This window comes from Charadrius vociferus, unplaced genomic scaffold, assembly GCF_000708025.1.
Source record: "Charadrius vociferus isolate BGI_N301 unplaced genomic scaffold, ASM70802v2 scaffold163, whole genome shotgun sequence".
Classification (NCBI taxonomy): domain Eukaryota; kingdom Metazoa; phylum Chordata; class Aves; order Charadriiformes; family Charadriidae; genus Charadrius; species Charadrius vociferus.
The window spans coordinates 13773912-13796802 of NW_009648332.1; the positions used below are offsets into that span (position 1 = coordinate 13773912).

General features: G+C 38.5%; 1 protein-coding gene across 1 annotated transcript; it reads right to left on the reverse strand.

The window, feature by feature from the left end:
* Window positions 1–1240: 1240 nt before the first annotated feature.
* GTF2B (general transcription factor IIB) lies at window positions 1241–21786 on the reverse strand. The gene is made up of 7 exons (XM_009884888.1): window positions 21713–21786; window positions 20371–20477; window positions 10300–10433; window positions 4709–4855; window positions 4443–4572; window positions 3387–3668; window positions 1241–1749 (listed from the first exon to the last, which is right to left on the reverse strand). Exons 1-7 carry the CDS (start codon window positions 21784–21786, stop codon window positions 1616–1618), a joined length of 1008 nt encoding a protein of 335 aa, XP_009883190.1. The 3' UTR covers window positions 1241–1615.
* Between the last annotated feature and the right edge of the window lie 1105 nt (window positions 21787–22891).

Sequence of the window (22891 nt, forward strand, 5' to 3'; positions counted from 1 at the left end):
TTGGTATTTCCAGACTGTAACAACAGTATATCAGAGGTCGGGCCCTGCCTATCACACCCTCTCCCGCAGAGGAGGGAGGCAGAGAAGCTCAGAACAAGACCGGGAAAGCCCGGCTAATAGAATATGCTGCAACAAAATTAAGGAAATCCGTTAGAATACAATCCCTCCAAACTACCAAGAACACCACCTTTAACATCCTCACCACAGCTTTTCATGACTGCAACAGGTTCAGTGGTGTAACAGAACTGTACGGCCTTTGTTATTTGTTGACAGAAAAAAAAAAAAAAAATATGTTGAGCTGCCACATTTCAATAGTCTCGACTGGCAGAAGAGGATTATAACTAAAGAAGAAAGAAAACAGTGAGGGCTATTGACAATTAGCGCTATTAGCATTGGACACGCAGCCTTCCCTCTGGATGGCTCAGGACCAGAGGCATCGCAAGCTGACCCCTCAGCTGTTCATTTCGGTAATTAAACTGAATTTGCACCTGTGATGCAAAATTAACTCGGGAACCAGAAGACAACCAGTTAAGTACATTTGTTGCTTTGCACACAAAGGGACACTGTCAGGAGGTGACGAGTTTTCTAAGTTGTTAGTTTGGGGAGGGCTGAATAAGTTCTGGCCCTCGCTCCTCAGCACCTGGTGCATCATTTCAAACAAGTGAGCGCCTGCTCACAACCTAACAGTGCCAAAAGCTTAACCGCTGGCCGGCCAGACTGCAGGGGGGACTGACAGGTCAGAACATTTAACAGAAACTTCTACCAGAAATCATTTTTACCTTCCTTTGTACACTACTAAGCATCACTAAGTTGTCAGGAATTCAACTAAAGTAACAGTTCTTATATTTCTCTTCATCTGCTTTGTCATTATGTCAAATTCACAGAAGCAAAGCAGAGAGACATCAGTGAACATCAGGGAGACTGTGCCAAGGATGTGACTGATCCTTTCACAACAAGTTTGGAAATCAGCAGCAGTTGTGCAAATATTCAAACTGCTTTTCAGCAACTGCTTGCATTCTGGGTAGAGTCATCCACACTGCACTGTACAGCTAACTACAAATATTAAAACCACACTATAAATGAGAAATTGCCAAGAAAACCAGCATTTAAGCAGCCTTGTGAACCAAGTCCGTAAATATGAAGCTAACTCTACTGTTTTATGGACCGCATTCCAGTTCTCGGGACATGGAACAGTATGTGCATGTCACGTTGCAGTGATATTCACAAGATGGTAAGTGTTTTTGGAAAACAGTTTATTTGGGAATTACATAATATTTTCAATTTTCCAAAATACATCTTACTAGATCCCTACAAAAGAAATCTAAATAAGTACAACAATATGAAATTAAGTTTGCTGCAACAGTTATTAAATATTTACTTCCACTAATATATACATACAAAATGCCACACAATGAGCTTGTTTACCCTTGGAATGTGTGCTGCGTTCCAGCAGTTACGCTCCATTGCCATATCCTCCAGTTCCACAACATGAAGACTCAATATTAACACTTTGTACATCCTTTATTATAGGCAAAAATCAAAAGTTTCTTGTTGTTGGTTTGGGTTGTTTGGTTGGGGTTTTTTTAATAGAAATTAAAAGTAACCCTCTGCAATTTCACAGCTGTGGTAGTTTGTCTACCGGTGTATCAAACTTGAAGTCTGCTGGGAAGAGATCTGGAGCTCGAGGATAGATCAGCCGGTACGATTGTCTAATCGTAACATCAGCCACACCAGCAATATCACCAATTTCTAAGACAAAAAGCAGACAAGTGATTAGTTTTTAACTTTTGCTATTTGTATTGAAGAAACAGCAAGCATAATTTATCGAGAAGTGCTCTACACTTAGATTAACTCGTAACTCTCCCAAACAGTTGGAAAAAAATTGTTTTAACCACTGCGACTACTATTTTGCATATAAGTAAGTCTGTCTTCTCACATGCCATAATTCAACTTACGCTACCAATCATAGAATAATATCAGTTTCAAATTGACAGAGGGCCAAGAGTGCAAAAGTCATTAAAAACATCTACTGCACAGTCTACGTGTTCCCAGCAACATTCTCATACATCAAACACATCAGGATCTTCTTTTTTACGCTTTCATTAAGTATAAGTTAAACCAGCACAAAACTTAAGCATAGGCAAAAAAAAATACCTTCAGCTAAACGTGAAATACATTTACCTTAAAATGCACAGAGAAATAAGTCAGAGGCACAGAGCAAGCTACTGTTTAACGAGCAAAGGAAACACTTGTTTGAGATGCCCTGAAGCTTAAATGTATTCGAGATTTAACCAAGTTTGGAATTTAAACCTTGAACTGCGTGAAAGCCTTCAGCATCATCTGAGGACACTAAAGGAGTATGGAGTCATGTCTGTATCCACAGCAAGCAGCTGTATTTTGTTGTAATGATCACACTTAAGAGACATAATCCAACAGCCCAAGGTGGGCAATGATGAAGGCACCGTACTGCTCGGGCTCTAGAGGCCTCACAGGCCCAGGAAATGCCAACATGATGAAAGCTCCAGGGACAGAATAAACAGTGATTAATGCAGAACAAAGCATCAAAATCTGACGGATAAAGGCTATTCCTTACCTAAAAGCAGATCTCCACTTAGAAATTACTACATTTCTGATCTGAACTGGCCTAGGTGCAGCAATGGAGCTTCCACAGCCAGCTACCAGCACTGGGATCCATTTGTCACACGAAGTTCTAACCACCACAGCCTTAGCTCCCTTCCTGCCCCATGCGCTGCCCCCTACACAGGCCTGATTCTCTTCAGCCCTGGAGGCTGATCCAGGCTGCTCTGAAGGTCAAGAACAGCTCTGAACTCTCTACTGGCTTCCTAAGGGCTACCCTGCCTGAAGAGAGTAATGCCAAAGGTGATCTATGGCCAAGCCTGCTGTCCCACCATTCGGTCTTTATCACCGGCTCGCCAAAAGTCAAGGAACATGTACCAATTTAGGCAATTCCCTGGCTGCCGGAATGATTAAAGACTCCATGTAACCTAAAGCCATAATGCTACCTGCGACTGCCCCTAAGTTTAGTTTACATTTGGAGTATTCCAGAGCAGCAGAATGTACACATGCAAATATTAGCATGGGTAAAGTTAAAACTATGCTCATTTGAATGCACTGGTTTGTTGCATTCAAGAATCCAACTCCTAATGCCAGAGGAAAGTGAACTCAGTTGACATCGAGCATAACCAATTTACTCAGTTTTCATTTTGGGGAGCGGGAGATGCTGGTTTGGTCCTTGCTGTATGCAATTAGAATGGCAGCTTATCACCACCTGCACAGACCTCATCCAAGTTTTACAGTAACACTGAATTCTCTTTCAAGCAACAAAAGATGGGGAAAAGGAGAAGAAAAAAAAAGTTAATTTTTACCTTTTTGTGTCCTTTTCTCTGCAGAAGCTTGTGATGCCATGTAAATAGCTGCAGCTGCTACAGAGATAGGGCTTCTCCCAGGAACCAAATCTAATTCCACAGCTTTACGAGCAATATGTGTTGCTGCCATTTGTACTTGTTTGGGAAGCCCCAGATTGGAACAGAATCTTGACATGAAGTCTCCAGTTGTTATCAGATCAACGCTGGTTTCAAGAGCTTTCAAAATGAGTTTAAAACACCGGCCTATTTCCTTCTTTGAAATCCTGGACACTGCACATATTTCTAAACAAAGAGTAAAAATTAAACTTTAGACTTGACAGCATTTGCTCCTCCAAAATAATCAAATTTGATTCTCAATATATAAAAAAACAGAAAGAAGGCCAGTTTTATGATGGCCAGCATCACTAAATAAGCTTTGCACATTTTTCACTATGAGGATGGTGCGACACTGGAACAGGCTGCCCAGAGAAGCTGTGGATGCCCCATCCCTGGAGGTGTTCAAGGCCAGGCTGGATGGGGCTTTGAGCAACCTGGTCTAGTGGGAGGGGGGTTGGAACTAGATGATCTTTAAGCTCCCTTCCAACCTAAACCATTCTATGATTTGTGAAACTTCGAATCAATTCAGTGTACGTTTTTCACAAGGAAAAAATATATACAGCTTGCTTCAGTAAGGGAAATTTGGTATCAATGCCAAAAAATGTTGTATCCCTGTCAGGAAAAAGTCATACATATTTCCTGCAGAACTGTTGGTTCAAATTCAGTTACAATAGTCCCCATCATCCTCCAATCAAAGCAATACCTTTCAATTTTCACCAACCCTCAGAATGACTTGCTAATATTTTTTTAATGCATTATCCCCAGAGAGCCCATGCCTACGAAACTACTCACTTCACGAATATAACAGATTTCCAGGCTCCCTCCTCCCCCCAAAGTTGAGCTGTAGCTGAGAACAACCAATTCAGCGAAGTCCAGGAATGAGAAAACCAACCTCCTACAGTAACAGTAGCCAGACCTTTACTTCATAGCAAAATTGAATCTGTATCGCTGAAAACTTACCTTTAAATGTTCTTGGAACACCCTCTTGCCTACAGGCTATGTAGAGACAAGCAGAAGCAATAGCATCATTACTCCTTCCCTTCAGGCTCTTTTGCTCATACACTTGCTTGAATAAATTATTTGTTCGATCCTTCAAAGCAAGAAGACTAAATTTAATTAACTCCAGGCCATTTAATTAGCAGCAATATCAAAAATTCATGTGCTCATTATATTATGCTAACTAAGTCAATGCCAGAACAATTTAAGGAAGGAAGACATGAACTTACAACTATATTTCTAGGGAGGTTGATTCTGTCTGCCATGTTCGTAATTTCTTTAAAAGCATTCATCATCGCACGATCAGAGCTGCTCATAGTTCTGCGATTTTGGTACTTTGAATTTCCAAATTCATCAAAACTTGCTGCACCTGTGCCCTGAAAAGAAGAATGTTTATTGTCAATAAAACACAAGCAACCTCCTCCTCATTTCAACAGCAAGCATCTTCCAGCTTTATACATCTTCATCAAGGTGTTCAGTTCCAACAGTTTTGCAAATAAACATCCCTGAAGTAAATCATACAATCGAGCATTGTTCCAAACAGCAGGTTCTATACTTTGCACAAGTCTCAAATCATTAATTCATTTCCAAGTACCATAGATTATGCAGGGAAATTTTCTTTCCTAATGTAACAATAGTTTAAAGAATAAAATGAATGATACGTTGCCAATGTGTGCGTGTCAATACTCCAGTCACCAATGCTGAGGTCCAAGACTAGATTTTATGCAACCCATATGTCACTTGAGCTGCATCTGCACTGTGGCAGACTGGCGAGTCAGAAAGACAAAATTTTATGGCCAAGTGGAGACAATTGTTACAACAATTCAAATATGGAAATGAAGGCATGGGCAAAGAGGACATCCAAACCAATGACTTATTCAAAACCAATTTGATACTGTGCCTGCTAGCAGTTGCAAGCCTTAACTGTGGCAAAATGTAAAAATCCATATATTCTGCTGTTATAGGAAAACCATGGACCTCTTAAAGAAAAGCTTGAGGTCTTAAGAGAAGTAAGAGCTACCAACTCAACCCGGCAACTTCAAAACCTGCATTTTTTTGTACTTTACAATTGATTGCATATTTAATAGAAGTATGCAATTAATACTATCAGTTTTGCCCAACTAAGAGGGTTTAAGATCTTTAAGGTCTTTGATTAGGCATCAGCCTGGAACACGTCTTTAGCAAATAATGCCATGTCAGATAAGTAATAGCTGATGACGACAACGTGGCCTTTAAGTTCAGAAGAGCAGTGTCTGTAATTAATACTGTCTGCTTATGTGTTTTCTGTCAGTGCGTAGGGCCATGAGTTCTCTCAAGTGGAAAACACTTCTTCACAACGATTCCACATCATGAGTAGAAACCTGGATTCCCGGAGTCAGCAAACATTTATTCCTTGCTGGCACCTTCAGACAATTTAGCTGGGCAGGGACATCCAACTTTTCTTGCAGATCCAACTTTCACTGCAGACAGATTTGGTCATTTAAACATGCTGATATGGTGGCCGCTGCAGACACGGACTACTGCGCTGTTCTGTTTGGCCAAAACCAGTAAGCATAAAGCAGATCTTGATCTATGACTGGCTGCTAATATGGCTATTCACATCCAGCACTGGCACACAGAGTTCTCAAGTTGAAGACTCGGCAATATTCAGGATGCCCAGGTGGTACACAAAGTGGGACCAGGGTTTAGTAAACGAAGGGCAGACCACACCTTGGCATCACCTTATTCCTCTGAGCTGCCCAGATGGAGTCAGAGCTTGTTTCTTCTTTCCTGATCTGCATTCTTGAGTCAGAAAATACTCTTCCACCTCAACTGCTTAAATAAACCACAGCAATTCTCCCCGCATTTGCTATCTAAATGCACCATCTACCTTCCTTAGGAGCTTTCAAGTGAGGGACAATGCTTTGCTGTCTTCACCCTTTGACACCCATATTAGGAGTCCCTTTCCCTTCACAGAAAAAACAGAAGCCATACAGTTTTAACTGATACCAAACAGAGTTGTGTGTTTTACTATTGTGGCCTTTAAGAGACACCTACTCATATCTTTACCACCTCAGCAAGAAAGGTACCCATCAAAGTCAGGAGTTCCACCTGTTTGGCTTTCAAACAGAGCAGAAACCTCATGGATACCATCCTGGAAACAGCCTCAAAGACAGCTAGAGTGAGAAAACACAGTCCACTAAATAGTGGTAATCTCTGATGGGGCTCAATGGACATTAGCTTTACAGTGCTGGCAGCCAACAGCTTTGCACCCCAGTATATTCCCTTTAATAGCAGAAAACAAAAGCATCACCAACATCATCCACATCATTGACTTGAGGTTATCCACAGTGCCAAGGAACGTCCCCAGATCCGGCAGTCTTCTTGCCCAGTACAACAGCTCATTATACAGTCTGATGGATCCTTTCTTCTTTTTCATTCATCAGGCCTTTGTATCTTGCCAGTGCTTATCAATACAGCACCTCTAGATCCAGGCCATCCAGAGGCATCTGATCAAAGGATAGGAATTCTATACCAAGAGATTGCATTAGTTTCTTGTTCGACCAACCTAAATTCTCTTGCAGTCGCAGTCACTACAAAAAGGAATAGATTAACTACAAAGGGTGACAAAAGACAACTTTTTCCACAAGATAGGTAGCAGAACTTAAAAGTTTTCTTTTAGATTCATAGAATCTAGAAGCCGCTTGTTCAGTTGTTTTTCTTGAATTTTACATGAGGATTTTAGAAATAACTATAATATTCTGGCAATCAAGTTACAACTAATGCCAGACATCACCACATGTCCAATTGATCTGCATTGTCATCAGATCAACTGCAGCACACAGTATCTACTTTCACAGAGATACAGTTCTGTGCCAATATCCTAAAGATCTGCCTGAAGAATGCAAACCACTTCCACCAACCAACTACGCTATTCATCCTTCTCTTCACAAACAAATTAATCTTTCTTCCAATGCAGGCTGTTGCTAGCTCAGACAGATGGTTCCCTGAAGTACTAAAACCAATTAGGAACTAATCCCTTTGCATGGGCAAAGCAGCCTCTTTTGCTGCTACCAGATACAGACCACACACCCCCAGCAGAAAGGAGTCCCGAAGGAGCATCTCCTGGTTTCAAAGAGTAAAGAGTGACAAACCATTCTGTGAGGCAGAACTGTCCCTCTTCCTTTACTATCTCAAGGCAACAGCCAGTCACCAGAACTTTACTGTTGTAACCAGCAAAGTGGTTTGGACTCCACTTCCACCTACATTCCCAGGAATTTACAACAGAGCTCTACTACGATTTGCCATGAGAATTTTCAGTGTCCTTCTCTTTTCAAGTTTCCACAACACAGGTTGTGTTTTGGGTTTTTCTTGGTGGGGAGGGGTGGTGGTTTTTTGTTTGTGTGCTTTTTTTGTTTGGGGTTGGGGTTTTTTTTGGGGGGATAACACATGCGGTTAAAGATTCTATTATCTGCAGCTCTACCTCAGGCAGAAAGGAATACCTCTGCTCCCTGTCACATGCAAAAGGCTGAAGCAATCTCTGGCACACAAATCTGTGGTCCACTCCAAGCTATTCTAGGAATTGTTGTTAACTGAGAAAATACAATCTTATCCTGCTTCATTCTCTGGAATTCATGAAGGTTGTTCTGTACTCTGTCGGATACTACTTATCTTCCTTATGACTACACCAATTTCACCCTTGTTCAACCACTGTGCATATCTAGGTCAATCCTCATCCCAGCCTATTGCTGGCAGTGACTTCAGAAGATTGCTTTAGAAATGTACTACTTCCTTAGTTTAGTTATTTTTGCTGCAAAATTCACGCCCTTTCTGCACTGATAGGAAATTTCTTCAGCATCTTCTGATACAAGACATTCTCTTCCTTCCAAATGACTGAGGAAAAACGCAGCTCCTGATACAGAGTTCACATCAATGAGCTGACATCCCAGAGCCCCTGCTCACTCGCAAGACAAACACAGGAACTCTTGTCCAGAACGCATCCGGGTTCGTCAAAGAGATTCCCAATTTCCTGGAGAAAATAATGCGTCTCTTCTGTGATTCCTCACCATGCAAATAAAATATCCACAGTAGGACAGACTGCCCCCTCTACAGTCTCCAACATGATCCTGGCAGTTCCAGCACTTGGACTTTTTTACTTACAGTTCTCATAAGTTAAATCATTCCACACTGACAGTCATGCCTATTCTGGGATTTTCTGGTTAACAGCAAAATTGCTTCATTAGACAAATGTTCATTTCTGAAAATTTTTAGTTTTCATTGAAAAATGAACTTTTCCCAGACATTTTTTACATCTTCAGTTCTCTCACTGAGGCTGCTATCCCTTTTATTCTAAATGAGGACCTCAGCCTCCAGAGAGAATGGGGTTAACAGCACAAGTCACTGTTCACTTGGATACAAATTCTATCTATAACTGAAATATTTTGTTTTTTCCAATACACAGGTTCTAGAAGAGCTCAGAAATTCATCCCACCTACTGAATCAAACTAAGTTCCCAGAAACAAACCCTGTATTTACACAGTCCCAAAACAAGACAACAGCGCGAACCTGGAGCAAACAGTCCATTTCTCTGTCTGTCTATAAAGGTGTATTTCTGATGCTCATCATAGCTGACCAAATCGGCAACAGAAATCCACGCCCTGAGAACTACAATCTTCTGGACCTATACAGGTGATGTTAAAAACTCCAGTGACTTCTACAGCACTGCTTCACTGAGCTACCTAGCACTGCCAACTTTTCTAATGGAGCAGTGCAGAACTTTGTTTGCCTGAACAGACTCCAAAAGCCACCATAAAGGATCCTAAAATCTGGTGGGCAGCAATGCTTGGCGTTGTCCAAAACAGAAGCATCTACTTGAAGCCTTCTGTTCAAAGGATTGTACTTTTTCACCAATGGAGCGTCAAGATTAGCTGTCCATATCAGTATTTATCAGTTGTCTTCATCTCTTTGAAGAATTCTTGGTTAAGAAGTATGGTGCACAGTCCTCTATACATACTCATACATATTTAGGTATATCTACTTCTTCATCCTAGCAACATCACTGGAACAACACACGAAGCAGCAATGCATTGTTTAATAGTTATTTATCAGCAACTGGAGCACCTTTCATAAAACATTCAAGAAATTCACAAATATCAATTTGAATCTTGCAGTAGAAAATACAACACAAAATACAACAATGAAAACTTACCTGGGTCACTACTTCATTAAAGAGAGTGCATTTGTGCAATTAATCTTGCTTGCTCTCTCATGGGAATCAGCAGGATATGGCTGTACCACTAAATTTCAACTCAAATGTACAATGAATACTTTCTTCTGGAGCACTCACACCATGAAAGAATTCTATATTTAGTGCTTTAACATTAATTGGAAAAACACATACAACATGCATGTAGATCTCTGGGTTTCCAATATTAATCTGATACAGATTTTATTACAAATAATGGTGGTTCAAGTTGGGCAGTACTAGCTACTGAGATCTCAAAACTAAGTATCTGCTATTTCAGAATCATCTCAAATACACATGCTAAGTCAAACTGTTTCTTTAAAGATTGCAACATCAGCTTTTCTATTTATAGTGACATACCAAAGAGCAGCAAGTAACCCCACAGCACTGCAAACTTTTCTTTTGTTGAAGAGGTCAGCCCTTTCCTGCTACCCCCAGGAAAGAGCCACATTTTACACACCATTGAAATGCAAGAGTTCAGTTTAGACAAAATCTCTTTGTAAATACATTCTCTGAATAGTTTCCCTATGGACATACAAGTATGTACTTGATATTAAAATGCTCAAACTTAGTAAAATTTAGTATTTTAAGTGTTACCTTGCCAATCATTGTACTCAAGTCGCCATCGCTCAACAAAGGATTCTGGGTATCCCCAACTCGAGATGGATCTTTCGTTGCTTTGTCATTGCTGAAAGTTCTCCATTCTGACCCTACGTCTATGACCCGGTCACCTGAGTTCACAGAAAGCAATAATTGTAACATTTTGAAATATTTCATCAAGTTAGACATCTGAGTTTGCCGTTATAAAAAGGTAGTCTGTCAGCATTCCCAAACAGAACAGTAACTTGCAGGACAATGTACCAAAACATCTGGGATTTACAAGTTCAGTTGAAGGCAATGGAAAAAAAAATGCAACTAGAGCTGTACAAAAAACATAAGTAACTAGAGAAATGCATCCAGAACACAAAGAATTACAGTTATGCTTTAAGAGTATCATGGGATCTTCAACACACAAAAGGAATCAAGACCTTGATTTCAAGCTGGACATCATGGCTGCCTATGGATGTTCTCAGCCCCTAGACAAATGAGTAAGCTATTGTAACTTAACAAGTTCTCACACATTTGCCACGTGTTCGAAGTGCACATGCGAATTACCTATCATGCACAATCTCATTAAGCTGTAATAAATCACTTCTGTGCATGAGCTCCAGGTCCTCGGTATACTTTGAAATATGCCACCTTCTAACCTACCATAACGACATTCTGCAGCTCAATTCTCGTTCTTGAAGAGAGGTCTGATGCTAACCAACTCCACTTCATTTATGATGCTTGACAGTATCAACACACAATATATATGCACAACTATTTCTTCTAAAACTCAATCTACCCTGTTATACCTGCAACAGTTTACATACAGATTCAGAGTAAGCAGAAAAAGCATTAAACCTATATTGTTTGAATGAACCGGCTTTCCTTGCAGTCCTCTACTCATCTCACATTCATCTAAACCTTTCCTACAGCGACTTTTCAGAGAAATTTGAGAAATAACTCTAACGAACATTCTGATACAGGCAAGAGTCCTACAGTAATCACAATGATACAATCTCAAAAATTAAAAAATAAAAATAAAAAAAAGCAACCCACCACACAACCACACCCCCTGCTGCTGGCAGCATGCAGTTCATTCTATTCACACGTCTGGTAAAAGCTGCACCCCAAAAGGTGTTGCCCCCAGAGCATACTACAGATTTTTTAAGAATACTTGTACTGAAAAGCACAAAAAGAACACCTTTCTTAGTGTTTTGCAGTAAAGCAGATTACAGCTCTGTGTAGGATATCAGAAGAAGCTTCAATATAACTGTCACCCTGCTCTGCTAAACTTGAGGAAAAATCCACTACCTTTATCAGTGTTTATGTGTGTTGTGAAAGAAATGTCTGCAAAAAGTAAGTAGCACTGACTGCAAAAAAAATTTCCGGTATGGAAGTCTTAGTATGAAACCACAGAGGTTGATTTAACCTGGTGAAAACATAAGCAGACAGACAAAAGCACTCTGCAAACAATGGTAATACAAGATATGAAGCTGGAGAAAATACAGGAGCAATGAACAGAGTGATGCAACTGCACAATTACTTGGGGGGTGCGGATCTATACTGAATGAAGAATTTTATTTGTAACATAAAATTATGCAAGGAATATGCTTGACATTGAAAGCTGAGAATGAACCAGAAGAAATCATCACAACCAAAAAGAATAAATTTACGATAGAGGTATTCTCACCAATATTTGTCAGACATGCTCACAGCTATGCTCCACCTTTATTTACTGCTATAATTAAAACCAAGGCGGGGCAGGGGAATAATCAAAACCTAGAAGGTTAAGAATATAGCAGAGTGAAAGAAGGCATAGATCCATTCTTTCTGCTACAAAGGTCTCCCCCTCTTGCAAGCTTAAATTAGCAGAAAGCATGCTCCTCTAGCTTGTGGACACTCTGTAAATACTTGATTCAGTAATGCTCCTTCTATGGCCTAGCTGTAACTCTACTTTAAGACATCCCCCCAATACTGTTTACAGCATCTAAAAAAAGCAAAATGTACTTAAAATTCTGGCATGGTATAAATAGAACACTGAGTACAGAGCAATGATGTAATATTTTTTCCACACAAGTGGGAATGACCTAAATGACTCACTCAGGGATCTGCCTCTTGTGAGTTATGAGCCATTCCTGATCTAACAAAAAAGTGTTATATCACTGCCTGCTTTGGCAAACATAGTACAAACAGAGGACTGAGACTACTATTTCAGAGTGAGAAAAGATTAAGTAGAACAAATCACTGAATATAAAGCATTTGTGTAATTAAGATGCAGTATGCAAATACCTTTACTTTGCCAAGAAATCTGCTATTGCAGAAAAAAAGTTTTTCTGTATACTCTCAGTGTCTTATTTAAAATATACAGAGGTCCTAGGAAGTGCATTCCACGTTTCAAAAGGCTTCTAGAAAAGAGTGACACAAGCTAGAAATATTAACAAAAATGGAACAAATAGGCCAAAGGGTTTCCGTAGATGGAAAATATACTCAGCTACAAGCAGCTGATTAACCGATCCTACACCAAAAAGAAAGTAAGTGTGGGATTTATTATTTTTAACTCTTCAGAACATAAAAAACACTTTAGAACTGCGATGTTAGTACAGATGCAATTAAGCTCCACTCTAAGTGATCAAAACAAAACCTGAAAAAAACCCTTTGTCAGTCTTACAAAAAGTAGTGTATGGAATCAGCGTTGAAGACTGGTCCTGAGTTAACATTTCAAGTCCTAATCTGAATTTGCTGGGCATACACTACTGAAGCACCTGGAAAATTGGTTTGATACTCAAACATCAGAGTGAAAAAGGTCCCAATAAGTACTTTATAAAATCGTCTCTGCTTTCTCACATTGTTATTACATTGGTTTTGGCAATGGTATCGAGCTGTGATAAGCATGGGAGTGGCTGCATATTCCCTTCACTACTTCCTTTTGATGCAGTCCTTTTGAACAAAAATTAGCTTCACCAGATATAGTTACATTAAACACTCCTTTATTTAATTTTCATCAAACAGATGAGTTCACCTCCTCAGCTTCCTCCTCTGAAGCACATACAAAAAACACAGTTTACAGGACCAAAGCTTCGTGGAACCCATCTCCAGACTGATACCCTGGAACCATATTTCTGAGCATACGAGTTTTTCTCCATTGCCCCATTTCATTTCACAAACCATTCTTCCAGTATTCAGTTACTCTTTAAAATACAGTCTAATAGACTAACATGCAGGCTTCTAGTGGAAATACACACTGCAAACTTCACTGACTCGGGTTACCCACCATCTGAAAAGCTCATTTAGTAAAATGCAGAACTGTTATTCAGAACGGAAAACCTCAGACCAAGGTTACTTTTCTTCACAACTGCCAAATGCAAAGAGCATGCGCTACAGAAATGCAAGAGTAAACTCAGGTCAGTATCAAAAATTAAAATACCATTTCGAACAGTTTTTAAAAGTTAGCTTAAAATGCCTACGCATCACCAATTATGTATGTTTACTCCCCCCAAAAAAACAGAAAGTGATTTCTCAAAGGAAAATATTTTCACTCGACAAGCCCTCAATTTGCAATTACATATTTAGAGAAATAGTATCAGCTATTTTAATGTTGCACTCCACTTGCAATAGCTCATAATACACATGGATTTTATTCTTTTTGCGTTATCTGTTATATGAAGATAAATTTTTAATCAAAACAAGGAAGAGGATGAAATTCAAGCCTCAAGAAATGTTATCTTCCACATCCAGTCGTGAAACAGTCAAGAAGGGATGCTCTTAAGTCTTTTTCAGAGGAGCTCAAATGTTAGCTGTACATTGCATCAAGTTCTACATATTATTAACTAATATTTTAATCTTAAAGTGAATATGGTAATTAAAGTTTATTTGCACTTTAAAGTACTAGAATACTTATTGTTTCTGCAGAATGTTTCATTCTTAGCTAGTTAAGGAATTTGCTGCCATCTAGTGAGCACATATATTATACTTTTAATTAAAAGCATTTTACAATGCCAAATTTGGGAAAAAAAAATAATATAGAATTACAATTAATTTCAGTCAACTCCTTATTAATCGGAGTAATGAGGTGCTGAGTCAAACTACAATGAAAAACCATGGCAGCAGACTACAAGCTGAGGAGAATCATGAAGACATGTAACTGAACAGAGCCATACTGAACTGAGCCTTCTGTTTTCCAGGCTCACAGTCACAGCTCTCACCCTCTCCCCATATGGAAGATGCTCCGGTCCCTAAATCACTTTTGCAACCTTCTGCTGGACTGGCTCCAACAAGTCTCTATCCTTCTTGTACTAAGGAGCTCAGAGTTAGACACAGCACTCCAGATATCTACTGCACCATGTTCTATTTATCAGCTAATGAAGTGCCCCCTACAGTAGTACTCAACTTCAGAGCTTCCAAGATGTAAACTCAATTTTTTTTTTCAGTTTTCAGCTTTAAAACTTCTAAGACCAGATGTATTAAATGTTACCAAAGAATAAACTCCTAGGGGAAGAAAAAAACCACAATTTTATAGCCACAGCTTTTTCTACAAAATTTCTAGCCCTTTGCAAGAGCAATATTCTTTGCAAAAAGTTATCTTGTTTTCAATAAACTGTAAATACCACAAATGCATCATCAACAGCAGCAACACCAGCCTATTCACAAGACTCCGCTGAAATCACAAACAAAACCAGAGTAGGCTTAGAGAAAAAAAACCACACACAACAAAATCCACAGAATATGTCCACTTGTTTCCAGACATCAACAGCATCATACCAGTACCTTAGGCAACTATGGATTGAAAGAGTATAGCACTGCAGGCAAATGACTGCTGCAAGAACAAAGGCTTCACTGCTCCTGCATATCAAAATGATGACAGATTTAAAAGGACTTCCAGGCTTCCTAAGCCCAGGCTTGTAATAATTTTGGAGGAAGGAAATGAGAGTAGAAATGTTAAACAATCTGATGGACAAGTCTGGTCAGTTGAAGTTACACCTCTCCAGGGGCTTGTAGCCTTTAAAAGACAAACAGCTAAAATATTTGCGAAGGACGCTCCAAACTACAGAATCTCAATGAAAAATGTTGTGCCTGATCTACACTGTATCACAAAAGTAAGAGGCTCTAGACTCTTCTTTCATAAGAGTTCAGATCATTTCTAGCCCTTATTTGCCCTAAATCACTTTGCCAGTGCAATAAGGATGCAAGTGAAAAACATTCCCTAAATAGGATGATTCAAAATGTTACTGTTATTCCAGTAGATAAACCTAGTACTTAACTAACGGAAGCATTCTTCATAGTGGCTCTCGAACACTTTTGGTTCCCAGTCGAGAACCCGCTGGCTAGAAAATCTCCAGGAAACAGCATGGCAAGAGCGGTGCTTATTACAAAGCCTGACAAAAAATGCCAACTTTTGACATCTCAAGTCTAAGTTTCCACTGTTACAAGCGTTACAGCTGAAACAGCTAGAACCATCACCCTTGTCTTTAAAGCTGAAATGGGTTAGATTTGAAACACAGACCATTTGAAATGCTGACCGAAAAAGGCTAGCAAATTACGTTTTTTACATTACAAACTCCCTGTGTAAAACAAGCATCCGTGAATGCTCACACAAAAGTCAACTATTCAGAATTTTGTTAAGTATCAGTATCCTTTGTAATTAGCTTTCCTGTGGATGTAAAGAGTTTTATTTGCAAGGACTAAATTTTGTCAGACGCTTTTTAGTGCTCTGGACACCAAACGCAGAAGCAGTAACCAGATATAGGTGCTACTACACATCCACATGTAAAGATTTTTGCCTATTTATTTAAGTAATACTTTAAAATGAGATTTCACATTATAGTTTTAAATGTTGACAACATTCACAGAAAGAAGTGACACATACCCAAATATGAAAATATTTTTCACCATTCAGATGCATAGATACTACAATAGATGTAACTGCATAACTGCCCTCTACTGGATCCCAGTCAGACGTAAATAAGCACCTCCACTTACAGGATATTACCAACAGCTAGGGGGGGAAAAAAAGGTTTCTTTAGTTTTCAGAAAACAAGCAGCTGTGCATAGACACAATCAAACTCACCCCTAATGACAGACATCCTGAGTAACAGGCTGGCGAGCAGAGAGGCAATCGTGAAACCCCCTCCTCCTCTTTTGTTATATTGTAAAGAAAAAAAAATATCCAGGGTAGTTACATCTCATCTATTCTTCACAGAACATACAAGGATTTAAGATGCGCCATTTAGATCTCAAACTTTTCAAATGTGTTAGCCAACCAAATATTCTGACAGAATTTTATAACAGCCTTACTGCTGACCATAATCTATTGAACGTTCTTCCCCAAAATTCTTTAACTGAACACTCAGGTATACACAGAACATGGAATAAACATCTGAATATAGGTCATAATCTGACTCAAAGCTTCAACAAGTTAATACATGTCCAAGGATTCTCATCAGCTGAAGACAGACTTCTGCTTTTTTTGTTTAAGGTGGCTATCCAAAGTGCAATACAAGAGTACTGTTCTTCTCTAAGCCACACCTGCCCACTGAAGCAGACAGAGCTAATGAGTTACAAAAAATCCCTTACTAAATGCTGAAAATAAACTCCTCACTGCTCCAACTCCTGCACACGAAGACAACATTTAAGGAAAGTATTAGATCAGAAAGGTATTCCTACCTAGCTGAGATGCTACATGGCTGCACATGCCACTGGACTCATTCTTACCCCCTCTGAACTTCAGCTCACCACCTCGCTACATATCAAGAAAATTCAGTGCTTTGTATTCCACTTCGATTCTGCTTTCTTCAGCCCCTTCGGGCATATCAGCTGACTTCCAGCCTTTTTTACTGCCTAAAAGGTAGTAAGCAAAATATTCACCTGTCAAGAAATAGGATTTACTAGCCTTGTGTTCTTGAACAAAATACTTCTCCCCCCACCAAGTCTGCATGAAGAATGAGACATGGACAACGTTTGAAACGAACACAGAACTAACTACTTCTTAAGAATTCTGTTCATGAATTCTCAAGCCAGTACGTGAATACTTACCATACCACATATCCCAGAATGATTTCAGAAAAGTATGTATAATAAAACACAAGACTTACGATAAACTTAGACATAGACTTGTAAAGTTTCAGATGCATGTCAAACCAGATTAATATCAAAATTCCATGGATAATCGTAATTTAGGTCTCCAACTGCCTTTCATGCAATAGGCAATTATCAGCAGAGTTAAGAAGTTGGAAACAGCTACCACGAAAAGATGGAACATTAACTCCTGCTCCCCCAAACTCTCCCGTTGCTTCACCTTTTCAACTACAGACCTGATAAATACAACCTCAGTCATAATACGAATAATATTGATTTGATCTCATATTCCCAGAAGATTGATTACAAAACCTGGAAATTATCTATGCATCAGCTGTTTCATCATATAACACACTGCTTTACATTTAACAAACTCACATTTTTTCAAAAAATGTGAAACTTTAGTACTGTGCCATAGCAAGCAAGAAAAACATAAAGTGGAAATACACCTAGTTCAGCCAGACTCTTTGCTCTGACTGCAGCTAAATTGTACTAAAAACAATAAATTAAAAAAAAATAATCAGTGAAGTGACATCACAGCAATAAAATAAAAGCACAAATTCAGCATTTACCATTTTCCCCCCACGTACAGCAGCAGTGCTCTACAGACACCAAAATCACAATAAAATAAACCTGTAACGCTTCTTTGGCTATAGAATATATTGAGCCTTTGGGGGCTTTAAATGTTCTAATCAAGCGCCTTCACTGATAAAAAATATCACTAACTTTCAGTCCACCTAAAAATATATTCTGAGCGGGCCATATTCACATCAGCTACACATCATAACCTATGTAAGCCCTGAAACACAGATCCGTGACTTTTCTATGTAAGAACAGGAAAAGAAATCACTACTTTAAGGGGAACGTGTATCACAGAATTGGCACCAACTACATAAAATTTTGTTTCCGAATGAAAAAACTTATGTCTTCACTCCTTTAAAACATCCCTACTTCACACGCATCCCCAGAAAACAGGCATCAAGCACTGGATCTAGTTTTCTCCTCCTCTAAATTTCTTAACAGACCAGAAGAGAAAACAATGAATGTTCACACTTCTGTTTGGTCATACACTCTTCAATTATTTATCTTCATCCGATTTAATTAGTTTTCCAAACTAGCTGCTAGATACCCTAGCTAATGAATTGGACATAAGCAGTTAAACTAAATTGCTGAAGGAGGGCAAGACAGAATAAGAACAATCAGCACAACAAAAGTAAATGTTAAAGCCTTTTAGTGATAAATCCACAGAAAGGCCTACTTAAAAAACACTGCATGCTTAATGAAAAAACTTTTTACTCTACCAGTAATGTTGGCTGTAAAGAGGACTAAGACCACTTTAAACATACTTTAAAAATTCAACTCAGCAAAAGCTTGTATTAATATTGTAATGATCCTGCTCATCAAAAATGCTGACAACATGAACTAAAGAAATCTCCAGTGCTATTGATTCAGAAGAGACCAGAGAGCCAATCGCTAACTACCTTGTAACTGGGTAACACAAGGTACAGGAAGTGAGACTTCCGATAAACTCCCAAGTTCCTAAAAATGAAACATATCAAGCAGAACCTTTGCCTCTTCTAATGCCAACATTATCTTAAAAGTTATGAACTGGTCAAGAAGGGCTTTTCTGAACTTTGGTTCAACTTCTATGGGAGCCACACAAAGAACTGAACATGGACTAAACTATTTTTAAGCAACAACTTACAAGCCTATTACCATATTTCAATAGGAAATACTGATGTGAATTTTTAACCCGCAAATCTGTTATGATTCATTTATCTCTTGCAGAATTTACGCAATTTAAACCAGTTCTTCTTTTAACAAAGAAAGTAACAATCTTCCCCCTAGGCTTTTAAATGGTTTCAAAATTTTCAAGGAAACTAGTAATCAACTTTAAATATTTTTACGTTTACTTTAATGAACAACTATGTGGAAGTTTGCTTTTTGAATAAACAAAAGACATATTTTAGTCACACGGCTAAATTAGCACTACCTTTGCTGCATTTTATTAAACCTTTAGCTTTACACTAGCAGGTATATGAAAATTTTTAATTCGGTGCAAGACAAGAGCCAAAAAAAAAATCCCCACAGTCTAGGAGAGAGGGATATAAAACCACATGAAATATTTAGCACCACTGAATAAATCACCTGAACATGCACCCCCAAAACAGAGGGTTTTCTTTTGGGTCATGGCATGTGCAAAAAAATTTAATAGAAATAAATGAGGTTCAAAGAATGACCATAACAGGAGCATGAAAAGTTTCCCATGCAAAAGGAATAAAGACAGTTAGATGCTCATCCAAGAAAAGATCCATAAAAATAAATATGCAGCATGTTCCATGACGACATGATTCTCTCTCACTCAAACAAAGACAAAAAGGCCTAAAAGGCCTTTCATTTTAATTATTCAATTATACTTAGAAACACAGTTTAGCCTGTGGAAGTTGCTGCCACATGAACAGAGTAAAAGAGCTCAGAAAAATTCCAGAGGAAAAACTGGATATTTACTTTGGATAGTATTAAAAGCCTGAGGAGAAGTAATTAAGAAAAAACAGGTGCTGGCAAGGATATAAAGAGAAATCCTTCAGGGCAGAAGATAACTTCTAACTAATGGGAAACTGAGATTATTGTTTTTTTTTTTTCGTAAGCAAGTTATTGACAAAGAGCTTTTATTACATTTCTTATACCTTCCTGACTGAAACAACAGTCATGATTAAAGACAGAATACTGGACTAGACAGCACAATATTCTAACTGACTATTACAACATATTTTAAATTTTCAATTTACAGAGAGGTTGATTCTTTTTGTAATGCAAGAAGTTACCAGAAGACAAACTATTAAAAACAGTAAACTTTTAGCCAACAGAATACCATAAAAGAAAACATCTAGGCATCAAGAAAAAGCCTTTTAATACTTGAACTATCATATACCAGTTTTGTGGGAAAACAAGTCTACATACACAATTTAAATTATATGGTAATTCATAAAAATATGAATAGCTACTTACCTACTACTAGCCCACACTCAGAACAAATCATATCACCAGCTCTGTAATCCTCTACTAAAATGGAATCTGGATGATTTGGGCAAGTCACTCTTGGAAGTACATCCAAACTAAGAAAGAAAAAATTAGAAGTATTAATCATATGAATCAAGCAGGCTAGATATCCAAAAGGCTTCCTTGCTGAAAAGAACAATTTAATACTACAGAATTTACAGTGATTTGAATGATAGAATATTAACCTAAACACCTGAACTTCACCTTTAATTTAAATGCTGTAGCACTACATTTGACAATCAAGGCTTCAGGTCATCTTAAATTCCAAGTTTTTTGTGATGTTTCTTGTACAAAAACCCCTTCAAATTAAAACACCAAAAATCTAAATAACAGACTTGATTAAGTGCAGTCTAACTCACAGTATACCACTAAATGCATTTCCCAAAGAAATTAGTGGCAAATGCTTCATTCCAAATGAGCATTCTCACTCATTCTAATCAGATCAATATCACTTACCAGGTCCTTAATTCAGGAAGCAGCACATATACATCATATAGTTTTAGAAAATAGCTGATTCTACCACTGGTTTATTATTTTCAAGTATTTGAAGAAAAAGCCCCCTTTTTAATTAAGCCACTCATTAATTGTGAGATCTTAACCAAAAAAAAAAAAAATCAGCTCATTAATGGTATTATGTGACAACTGCTTCTGATAACAGGGATCTGTCTCTCTCACACCCATGCATCTTCAAGTTAGTGCAGATATAAAAGCTTCCTATAAAGCATTAGCTTTTTAAGCAATCATTTTAAAAGTAAATACCTCATTCAAGCTAATAGCGATTGTTCACTAATTCTGTTAAAACCCATCATTTCAAAGTTAGAAGAATAAATATTTACAATTGGAGTCTGTATAGTCAACAAAGCCATTTTACTCAAGCTAAAAAGCAGAGGTTATGGATGTTAAGCACAAAAAGATTGTCACGCACACCCACCAATCTAAATCTGATTGTGCCAAAAAATAACTATTTCAATTGTAGAAAATCTTATTAAAATTTAAAATAATCTGAGTTTCCTCCTTCCCACTAGTGCATTACGTCAGCCTAATCTATACATTCCATCTTAATTTTTACTTTTTAGATATTTCTGATGAGCCAAAAGCATTGTCCTGGTTTTGGCTGGAATAGAGTTAATTTTCTTCCTAGTAGCTGGTATAGTGCTGTGTTTGGGATTTAGGATGAGAATAATGTTGGTAATACACTGATGTTTTAGTTGTTGCTAAGCAGTGTTTACACTAAGCGAAGGACTTTTCAGCTTCTCATGCTGCCCTGCCAGCAATGAGGCTGGGGCCCTACAAGAAGTTGGGAGGGGACACAGCCAGGCCAGCTAACCCAAACTGGACAAAGGGATATTCCATACCATATGACATCACGGTCAACATATAAACTAGGGGAAAGCTGGCCAGGGGCGGGCCACTGCTCAGGGACAGGCTGGGTATCAGTAAGTTGTTAGCGAGCAATTGTTTTTATTCGCATCATGTGTCTTTCTTGGGGTTTATTTCTGTTATTTTCATTTAAAAAATATTATTTTATTTCAATTATTAAACTGTTCTTAACTCAACCCATGAGTTTTTTAACTTTTACTCTAATGATTCTCTTCTCTCCCCCATCCCACTGCAGGGTGGGGGAAACCGAGCAAGCAGCTGTGTGTTGCCAGCTGGGGTTAAACCACGACAAGCACAAAACCAAAAAAAAAACAACCTCCAACCAACCAACCAACAAAAAACACCACAAGCATTTTAATCCAGTGACTATTCAGAAAAAAAAAAAAAAAAAGAAAAAAAAATTGAAAATCAACATCACTATTAATATTAAAGCCTCCAAAAAGAACATGTACACACAAGATCTTCAGACGCAAATTACGTTCAAAATACTACATAAAAGCCCTTTAACTACTTTCCAAGAAGTAGTGAGAAATTATTCCCAGCCAGTAGTTTCATATGACAAGACAAAACTGTTGACAAAGCATATGCAATCATCTGATGTTTGGCATTACACAAAAGGCTAGCGACACACTAAGCAAAAGAAAAAAAAAATCCAGAAACCTGATAGAGTACTAACAGTGTTTTGTTTCAGACTTTACCATCACAAAACATTGTAAAAATTAGCCTTTCTATCCTAATTTTAACTGTACTGCTTGTAACATACAAGTTCGATATACCAAGTCAACTATACTGAAGGAAAACACACGGCACGCGCATAAAGGTCCATCTCGGCAAACAGCTCCCGAGTTGCAATAAGACGAGTCGGAAGCGCTCCCCAGATCCTAGGACAGGTTTAGCAGGAGTAAGAGTCACCCCACAGCCCGCTCCATGGGCCTTCCTTCATTCCTGACTTGAAAGAAAACCTCCATGCCTCTCCGGGGGGTGGGGGGGAAGACTAATTTCGGAGCCCGAGACCCGTCTGGCCACTGACTAGTGCCGGTACGGATTTAGGGTGGGAGCGCAAGAGCTGTTTTTAGAAGTCAACAACGAA